Here is a 10,533-nt window from a genome sequence, read left to right on the forward strand (position 1 = left end):
CTCCCGATCTCGGCACCTTTGGACCGAGGTTCGCCCATATAGCTTGGACAACCCGGCACCGAACGGGTGTAGGCCGAGCAGGACGAATCTTTTACCAGATTTAAATATTAAATGCTTTACTCAAATCTGAAAATCACTTACTTGTAGATGGTTGATAGAAGACCAAAACTTGTAGTGTTTGTGTTTTCTTTGAAACCACCTTTGTTGGAGAAAGAGTAGCCTCGTGAAGATTCACCACGATAAGTACCACCAAAAAGGGCACAGCCGCCTGTAGGGTAGTTGCAGCCAACCTGTAATGAGAAAGTCCCCTGCTGTGGTACAGCCGTGTAGAGGGTGGCAGCCTGTAGGGAAGGCAGTCGTAGCAGTAAGGAGGTACAATAACAGTGGCAGCCAGCCTGTAGAGGAGCAAGCGCAGCCGGCAGCAGAGAGAGAGAGTCGCCTGTAGGGTAGTTGCAGCCAGCCACCAGTGGAGAGAAGTAGACGCCTGTGGGAGAGGATTGCAGCCAGCCGCCTGTAGGTAAGGGTTGCAGCCAGCCAGTAGGGAAGGGTGAAGGCAGCCGCCTGCAGCAGCCAGTTTCAGTCGCCTGTAGAGAGGGGTAGTTGCAGCCAGTTGGAGCACAAAGGCAGGTAGCCTTCAGGTGGTGGCAGCCGGCTGTAGAGAGTCAGGCGCAGCCAATAGTGCAGGGGCCACAATCGCTTGCAAGAAAGGAAGCGTAGGTTGGTGAAAACTCAACGCCAGGGAGAAGCGATGAAGTACCACGCTTGAAGGAAGCCTCTTTTTAATTAAAATAAAGGTGAAGTTAACCTTAGTAATTCCCACGCATGCATGAAGGGGACTAGTGGGGGTTGGTGACCATGCCCACCCCCACACTCACTTAAAAGTGAGGCTCCCCACCTTGGCCCCAAAGTGGGTGCCCAAAGGGGGTGCCCACTTTTAAATGAATGTGAACCCCTAACCTTATAAATCAAAGGGTTAGAATATAACACATTAAAACAACATGTACCATATACTTACCACCTGTTCACATGCACTGAAACTCATCAGAATACAGAGCAGTCTTCACGACTCACTGGCAGGCGTCCCCGCTCAGTAAGTAACACGTCAGACAGGCAAACACACAAATACAGGTCATGCGAAAACAGTTTCAAGCATGCAAAATATGTGTGCATGTGCAAAAGTAACATGGACATATCTCCCGTTCATGGAACATGTACAAAATATCTGTCGGCACAAAACTGGCACGACATTTATTACATAAAAACCTGGTCTTCCTATGGAGTGACAGTCCCATAGGTAAGACGCAGTTCCAGGCACGAGTTTCCCTAGGTGTGACAGTCCCATAGGTAAAACACGGCACGAATACTGGCCCTTCCATGGCGTGACAGTCCCATGGATCGAACACAGTCCAGGTCATACACGGGTGGCACTGATCTGGCTCCCGTCCATACGACACCATCCTGCTAACACACGGGTGGCACCAGTCTGGCTCCCGTCCATGTCAGCAAAATACTGGCCTCTTCACATGAGACACTGGCCTGGCCTCAAGTGAACGAGACGCAAAAATGTGGGAATGGACCAAATGGTCGGCCAATTGGTGACATGAACAGTCTCTTAATTAAGTCTAAGGTTAGTGTGAATACAATTTAGTGCAAAGCAAGTTCCCTCGTGCTCTCTCTCTCTCTCTCTTATGCAAGCTTGTGTGTGTTCATGTAATCAAGTGTATCTCTCTCTCCTCTTCTCTCCCATTGACTGTGAATTTTCTGACATGGTATCAGAGCTTTGGCTTTGAGCTGTCTTGGTGTGTGTTTTTGCTCTTTAACGCGAAGAATCGATTCCTATTCATCTCGTGTTGCTGCAAACGCATGTGGAGCTGTGCATGTGCTGTCCTACTACAATTCATGCGAGTTCTTTCTTGGTTTGCTGCTGTTGGCGCCTTGTTGGAGTTACGTTTTTGCTGCCATAGCAGACTTGACTGTGTGTACAGCCATAGGGAGCCCGGATGAAGTTGTGTGCTGCTGTTCTTCATCATGTTAACTAGATGGACATACCGACCAATCTCTACCTCGTGACATCCCATACCGCCACGAAGCTACCCTTGCGGGCCTCGAGACTACTGTCGGCCTCGGCTGCATGAAGCAGGTGCACGTCTGCACTAGATCCAGGCTCCTGACCATAGAGCTCTCACAAAGACACGCGAGACTCTATATGACTAATGACTAACCTTGGCCACCCTTTTATAGGCTCTTGGCCGGTCATCGAGCGCCACACTTGGACGCCCGCCCGTCCATACTTGGGTGCCGCCCGTTAGTCTATCCCTAACTCAGCTCGCCAATCAGCCTGCCTAGCTCCAAGCTTCCCCAAACCTCGAAGCTAGTCTTGTGTGCGTGTAGCACACGGTAGATACACACTGTGCACATGACAGGGAGATTCCACTGCCTATTTAGAGAGGGGTTTGGACTATTATGTCGGGTTATGGAGTATCTAGATCGGTGTTGTCTTGGACTCTTCCTGTTGGAGATCCGACGATACAGAGAGTTACTATTGAGAGATCCTCGACCTTGGCACCCATCTCAGGCTACCATCACCAGTTCTTTCCACCCATAGGAGGAGGACATTAGACGGATGAGGCCACCACAGTAGCGATTAGGGACCCACCATCTTGCCCCTCGGCTAGAATTACCTTGCCTTGTGCCACCGCACTTCGGAGAGCTAGACAGCCTCACCCCCTCGCTGGTACTTGGTCCCACTTCTTCTCAGCCCTTCAAATCTAGCTGCCCTCCTCACCCCTCGCTGCTTGTAGACATCCTTTATGGACCCCTACCACACATCGATGGATAGCTCCCTCTCCGCACTCACACCCACGTATCCTCTACACCCACTTTGGATCCACGATGATGAACATTGGAGGAGTCATTAGGGTTAGGCATAGGCAAAGGCTATGGTGGCTTAAAGAGAGCCATGGTGGAAGTGTACAGGTAGTAAAAGAGAGAGAAGAAAGAGAGAGAGTTAGAGAAACTCAATGCTCTAGAGAGGCATGATTGCAAGACTCAATGATAGATTGATTCGATTGATTTGATAAGAAGTACACCAAGTACATGCTTTTTTATAGGCTGCAAACCTTATCTTTTGACTCACACAAATCACACTCACATATGGGGACATGACACATGGCACACACTTACCTTATACAGATAAGAGGGTGTTCACACATATGTAGGCACACTTACACATATATGAGGTGTTCACACCTATACAAACACATATAGATGGTTACACACATACTGGCAAGTACACCGGTTGGACATTAAGGATACAAGAGACTGCGAAATACCCAATAAACCCCCCTTCGGACCGAGGGTGGAGTTATGAGGAATAGCCTTCATACTTATGGTGATTTGGGCTCACTGTCACCATGTGATGCAAAAGATCACAATGGCCATACTTGGTATGATACACCAGATCACAGCCAAGCCTGCAAATGGAGCTTGACCACACACAAGATTCTGCAGCCTCTAGAACTACCCCCCTTGGGACTCAAAACAGGGTTAACGAGGAAATTACAGAACCTTTTTTAAACACAAGGCGATACAAATAGTTACGTGGGAGCCCACACGTATCAAGGGGAGCCTTGGGGTACGGGCCCCTAGGTCACTTGGAGATTGGCTTACATTTAGACATTTATCCCCAGAGGCTCAGGAGAGAGGCCTTATTGGGATCTGGGGCAGAGACCGACTAGCCTCGACATTGACTCTTCCATCCCTCTGGAGTGGCTGGCCCCGATACCGGATCCTTCTCCTCTATAGTGGCTTGGAGTGTTCACTAGGCATGGTATACCCTTGGCAGTTCATGGCGTTGGACGAGTACTCCGCTTTACTCACCTTCTCTATTGGGCTTCATGGCAGACTGGAGAGATCCGAGACCCCTTAGAGGACCTCAAGGGATGCACCTTGCTGAGGGTGAGGGTGATTAGTTTTCACACATGAGTGGCACATCGACCCTTCACCAGCCAAGGTGGCCAGAAAGAGACTATGGCGGTCATGGATGTGGGAGGGCCGGCCTATTTTGAGTTTCCAGTGGGACCTGGGAAAGTGGACATGGCAGGATCCAGAGGACAGAGAGGATTCGCTTGGTACCCCCTTCTTTGCCTACACTACTTGGTTGGGCCGCAACATTGAGATGTCAAAGGTGGAGGACACTCCAGCAAGAACAGCACATTGGCAGTCCTAGGGCCTCCTACCGCATTTTCTCGAAGATTTCTGGAAACGGCAGTGGGGCAGCTTTCGACCGCGGAAGATCACCCTTTTCATGTGGCAGCTGGCACAGAGGAGCTTAGCTGTTGTCACTTGGTTGGCCATTGGGGGTAGACGAGCATTATGTCAGAGGTGTGGCCATCCCCAAGAGTCTCAGCATCACTTTCTTTGGGATTGCCCAAAGGCTCAACAGGTGTGGCTGAGGATCCTATGCATTTTCTCTATGGATTAGGCTCCCGCCAGTATTGTTACGTGGGGCACTATTGCTTGGGCCATTGAGGTTGCGATGATCATGTTGTATGAGGAGGAAGGTGGGGGACCAGCGCTTCAGGTCTCTCACTTTTGTATTTCCATTGTGCTAGTTCCAGCTCCGCCTACTGGTTGTTGGACCCCAGGTTTTAGCCAGAGATGGGAGATTTGCAAGAGTATAGCCGCGTGGCATATATGGAGAGCTTGATGCAATGAAACCATCGAAGGCACCCTCACCCCGCGAGTCTATTTGGAGCATTTGGCTCCATATCAATCATACCCTCAGAGGTCAGTGGGGGCAGCTTCAGGGCGGCTAAGACCGCATGAGGAAGCGTCGGGAGGCCTTTCTTAGGATCTGCGAAAACAGTTCATGCAAAATGCAAACATGTGTGCATGTGCACTTTGTTATGAACAAAGCTCCCGGTCATGGAACATGTACATTCCTGACATTTCCGGGTATGAGTCCGGCACATCAGAAAGTGTGGAACTGGGATTCCAAACACTCGAATCCACACACTGGCCACAAATGGGCACGGAAACTGGGATCCCAGGTGCTCAAATCCACACACTGCCCACAAATGGGCACAGAAACTGGGATCTCGGGTGCTCGAATCCACACACTGGCCTCAATACGGGCAGCACGAAGGTTGTGTGGCCCTCATAAACCGGCATGAGACTGGAGAAAACCATTTGGTGGTCAAATGGTGACAATTAGAGCCTTAGCCATGCCCACCGACCATAGACAAGTGTTGGGCAGGCGTGGAGATGAAGTTGACCACTTGTAGAAAGCTCATGCCATGACCCCTTGTTGGCTTGCACATCTCCGTGCCCAAATATTAAGTGACAGGCCATTTGGGTGTAAAATCCTTTACTCATGGGGTGCCCAACTTATAAAAAGTCCACCCAATTATAAATGAGTGTGAACCACTTAAAAAACTGAGGTGCCCACATGTTTCTTTGGTTGTACATGCTTGAATATTTGGGCATCTTGGAATCCATTAGACCCCTTTCATGTTGGGAAATGTCCTGGTTGGTGACAATTACAACAGAACATGTGATTTACGTATGAATTGGAAGTCATAAAACATGGAAAGCGTAAAAAGATTCTATGAGAGAACCAAATGCATGTGGATGCTAGTTGTGCTCTTAACACGAGTTTGGTAATAAGACAGAAAAGTGTCAAGGACACTTTTATCTCTTGGCAACCAAGCAATTTCATGGTTTTGTTTTGTTAAGGTGAAAATCCAAATCGTTACCATTTCTTTCGTACTTATACTATGAAGATGTACAAAAAACTCGTGAATTTTCTCATGATAAAGGTTGCAAAGGGAGATTTTGGGCCTCAGTGGACATTTGGGGCTTTGCACATATGAACAAAGGCTTATGGACGTGTATTTGTTGGGCATTCACACGTTTATAATGTGGGTAGTCAGTTTATTAAAGAGGCTGGACATTTTATTGTTTGAGCAGAGGGTATTTTAAAGATGTTCACATTCACTTAATGGACATGACAATTTATAATGTGGGCATCTCATGAGTAATGGATTCCACATTCACTTATTATTTATGGTGGACTTTTTGGACATTGTCCACATGTGAGTGTTCCCTTGGGTACTGTTTTCATGCAGCAGCTTCTGCCTCCATACACCACATTTGTACCTGTATGTACCGCAGCAGCACATCTCTGTACATTCTGTACCAGTTGTTTTAGGGTTTCTGTACCTGCTGTACTGGCTGTTTTAGGGATTGTGAACTTGCTGTATCGGTTTGTGTTACCTGTTGTACCACATTTGTACCATTTTGTACCGGCTGAATATGCTGATTTTCTAATGTTTAATGTTCATGTGCTACTAAACTAGTGTGAAGTCTTTTGATAATTGATGTAGAAGAGTTTCGTTGAGTCTTTCTTAATTTCTGTGAAGTGTTCTCAACTTTTTCCCTCTTTTGACACAGCAGCAAAGCACTAGAGGAAATCAAGAAACTAAGATTGATCACTGCTATAAAGACACCGTATGTACCAGATGGTCGATTTGACTTGGAGGCCTATGACAAGCTTGTACAGTTTCAAATAGAGAATGGTGCGGAAGGAGTGATAGTTGGGGGTACTACAGGGGAAGGCCAGTTGATGAGTTGGGACGAACACATCATGCTAATTGCCCATACAGTCATCTGTTTTGGAAGAGAAATTAAGGTCATCGGTAACACTGGAAGCAATTCGACCAGGGAAGCAATCCATGCTACAGAGCAAGGTTTTACAGTGGGGATGGATGGGGCCCTCCAGATCAATCCATACTATGGAAAGACATCTGACAAAGGTCTGGCTGTACATTTCAAGAGTGTCTTGTCCATGGGACCAACCATTGTATACAACGTCCCTACACGAACAGGCCAAGATATTACTCCAACCGTTATTGAAAAGATAATGGATAGTGTGAACTTTGCTGGCGTGAAAGAATGCGTTGGAAATGATCGTGTGAAGAGCTACAGCCAACAGGGTATTGCTGTTTGGAGTGGAAATGATGATCAATGCCATGATGCAAGGTGGGACTTTGGGGCCAGAGGAGTTATCTCTGTTGCAAGCAACCTTGTCCCAAGCTTGATGCATGATCTAATTGTGAAAGAAAGAGATGCAAGATTGAATGAGAAGCTCCTACCTCTGATAAATTGGCTGTTTGTGGAACCTAATCCTATTGGTCTGAATACTGCACTTGCACAGCTCGGTGTAATCCAGCCTGTTTTCCGCCTGCCGTATGTACCCGTGGAAATCGAGAGGAGACGTCAATTTGTGCAGATAGTTGCTGACATAGGTAGAGAGCACTTCATAGGTGACAAAGAGGTGCAAGTCTTAGAAGATGATGACTTTCTTGTTCTGGAGCGCTACTAAGAGGAGTTCTAGAAGTTTGCTCCATCTTGTGATTGCTAATCCAGTGTGGTCACTTGTGGCCATAAATTAACTACATTTGGCTAATTAACTCTAATTGCTTGTTACGAAGCAATCTTTCAATATTTATGGATGGTAGATAAATAGCCGTTCTTAAGAATTCCTCTTAATTGTAGACCCTTCCTTTATAGCTTGCACTCTCTTGATCACTTTCATCTTCCTTCCACAATTATGTCTCACCATACCTTTCTTGATTTCAAACATGGTTTGATCTACGTAGATATGCTCGCCATTGAATTTGTACATGAATCGAGAGTGTTTCTATGTTTCATCCATGCAGCTCGAGTCTTGAAAATCTTACAAGATGCTATCAGGAGCCTGCTGTGAGAAAAGATACTGCCTTTCAAGTAAAGCAAACAAGAAAGTTGGCATTAGGAATCGAGTATGAAAGAAAGACTTAAGATATGATAAGACATGATTGATGAGAGGTACAACACAGTACTCTAAATAGGTAAAGCTGTTGAATTTGGTAGAAGGTTTACAACTTGCAAAATGCTCATCGTCTTCTCTTTCTTTGTTCTTGTTCTTGTTCTTCTTATTCTTCTTCCTCTCCCTCTTTTTTTTTTTCTTTTTTCTTTTGGGCACACGGAGGGTCAGGTTCATAGAATCAATCAATTCAAATATGCATTAATTTCCTTTCTCAAGCGTGTTCTGAGACACGTTGTGATGTGCTTGAACAAGACAATTTTGTTGATGTGTTTCTACCATCATCTATAACATGGCACCTTGGGCATGATCCTTGCAAACTCAATGGAATGTTATATGCCACGCAAACATTAACATGAAATTAAAACTTTATCAATGCTAGGCGAGAGGTTCTTGCAAAAGTCTTGTGCAAAAGATAGAGAGGGCTACAAAGAAGATTAGACAGAAGGTTTTTGCACATGGCATGTCTAGTTAAGCCAAAACTCCAAGAGTGAGTAGTACAATAATGGGACATAAGCATCGTGAGCTTCTTAGGATGTGAATCGATTTTTGATTTTTTTTGGGCACGGACTCCTAAGACGTGAGACCTTAAGGCATGAGAGTGTAGAAAATGGTTCAAGCGTGAATCATTTTTCGAATATTTTTTTTTTTGCGTGCGGATCCCTCGGACATGAGTCCTTAAGGCGTGAGTGTAGAAAATGGTTCACGCGTGAACCATTTTTTGATTTTTTCAATGCATGTATCCCTAAGACGTGAGTACAGAAAATGGTTCACGCGCATGAGCCTTTTTTTTTATTTTTTTATTTTCTTTTGTAGAGGCTAGTGGAAAATTTAAATTTTCTTGTTTGGAGGGGACATTTTTTGAATTTTAAATTAAAGAGATATGGGCATTTTTCGAAAAAGGTAAGTGGGAATTAAAAAAAGTCAACCTTTTTATGACACCTCCTTATACTCTTCATAAATGACCCCCAAAATGGACAATTTGACAACTCATGGGCATCTACTCATTGAATGCTCATTAGCTCTAATGAGTTATGTAAAAAAGTGATTAAGAATTAATTAAAAATTAATCTTTTCACTAATCTTTCCTTCTTTTAGACTAATCAAGGACTCTAATTAATCCCTAATCATTAATTAATTCACACAATTGAGCACATCATTGGATAGAGCAAGGAGTTTTTAAGCTATGTGCATTAACTAATGTGTAAAGTAATGAATTTCTGAAAACACTCAAAAATACTAATTTCGACTATTTACATGATCAATTTGGATCCCAAATAACATATTTTCTATTTTTTTGTCTCTTGAAGTGGATTAATCACCCTCAATGACAAAAACCAATCAATTAAGAGAAATTAGTCGATTTCAAGAGTTTTTTAATAGTTTTGAGAAAATTTTAGAAGGATTAAGCATTGTTTGATGCAATGGATGCAAACTAAACCTAATACACTCTATGTGCAAGCCCTAGGAACATTAAAAACAACATTAAAAACAACAAAACAACAAATTAAGCAAAAAGCATTCTTTACAAAAACAAAAAAGAGAGCTATTCTACACCAAATCACACACAAATCACCATCAAATCCACATCTTTTTCATGGGAAACCATTAATCAAGACAATGGGCAATTGGTAATGCATATATTATAGAAAAAATGATGGAAAAAGCCAAGGAATGGCTCCCCGGCGGGGCAGCGGTGCCAAAAAATGTTATGGCTCACCCTAACCCTCCTTGAACTACATCCAGGTAAGAGATTAACTGGTGAGCCGCAACTATCGTGAGGATATTCTCAATGTTTGAGCTCGTAACCCTTGAGGTCTCCAAGCTCTAGAACTCCTTGAGAAGCAATTCCACTGCACCTCCTGCGAGCATTGTCACACCACAACGTTGCACTATGGGTACTTGTCTCTCCTCTCACCTCACTTCACTCACACACACTCACTAGCATGCATTAGGGAGAGATATTAGCAAGAAGATTAGAAAGATCAAGACTCAATTGCACAATGGGAGAGTATGTTGTATTATAAGAGAAATTCACTTATATACATGGCCATAAGTATTCACTCTCACTTAAACTGTGGCCGATTGGGCACTTTAGACTTATAAGAGGCCTAATGTTATTACAATGACTACTCTCATAATATATCCATGAAGTACATCACTTGGGACTTCATCCTACATGCTACCATAGGCCCTTGAAGCGGGAATCGCCTTAAGTATTCCATCGAACCATTACAGGTGCCCATCTAAGTTGTAGATTTAGACACCATTGCTTCATATCTTGAATGTAGACCTTTTGGTGTATCTACCTTGACTCCTTGATGTAAGATAATGGTGGTAGCTCTTGTTAACCCTATTGGAATGGGTTAACACTTGTTCAAAATTACAATGTCCTCGTTCATTAAGAATTGTTTTGATACTGAGTTTAAAAAACATTGTGTGACATCACATATAGGATGTAAGCACTGTGCTAAGTTTAAAAAACATCCTATGACATTACATAAAGAATTTTGTAAAAAAGGTGTTTGACCATGTCGCTTACATTTGGCTAGGGGAAGGAGGGATTTATTTATACACGAACATCTTCCCTATGTTCAATGTTTGGGTGCACACATTCACAATGAGCATGACAAAAAGTAACTACAATGGCCCATATAACCATGGTT

General features: G+C 44.3%; 1 protein-coding gene across 2 annotated transcripts in view; it reads left to right on the forward strand.

The window, feature by feature from the left end:
* LOC147618035 (4-hydroxy-tetrahydrodipicolinate synthase, chloroplastic-like) overlaps nt 1–7,591 on the forward strand; it is a 41,140-nt gene extending 33,549 nt beyond the window's left edge. Inside the window, exon 4 of one of the 2 annotated variants that reach the window (XM_086775273.1) lies at nt 6,454–7,591. In XM_086775273.1, the coding sequence (XP_086631399.1) occupies nt 6,454–7,384 (931 nt within the window). In that variant the 3' untranslated portion in view covers nt 7,385–7,591. The remainder of the gene's footprint in view (nt 1–6,453) is intronic. The other variant, XM_086775272.1, reaches the window with a different exon arrangement.
* Nucleotides 7,592–10,533: the final 2,942 nt, after the last annotated feature.

This window comes from Cibotium barometz, chromosome 35, assembly GCF_041138505.1.
Source record: "Cibotium barometz isolate CiBa-2024 chromosome 35, ASM4113850v1, whole genome shotgun sequence".
NCBI lineage: Eukaryota > Viridiplantae > Streptophyta > Polypodiopsida > Cyatheales > Cibotiaceae > Cibotium > Cibotium barometz.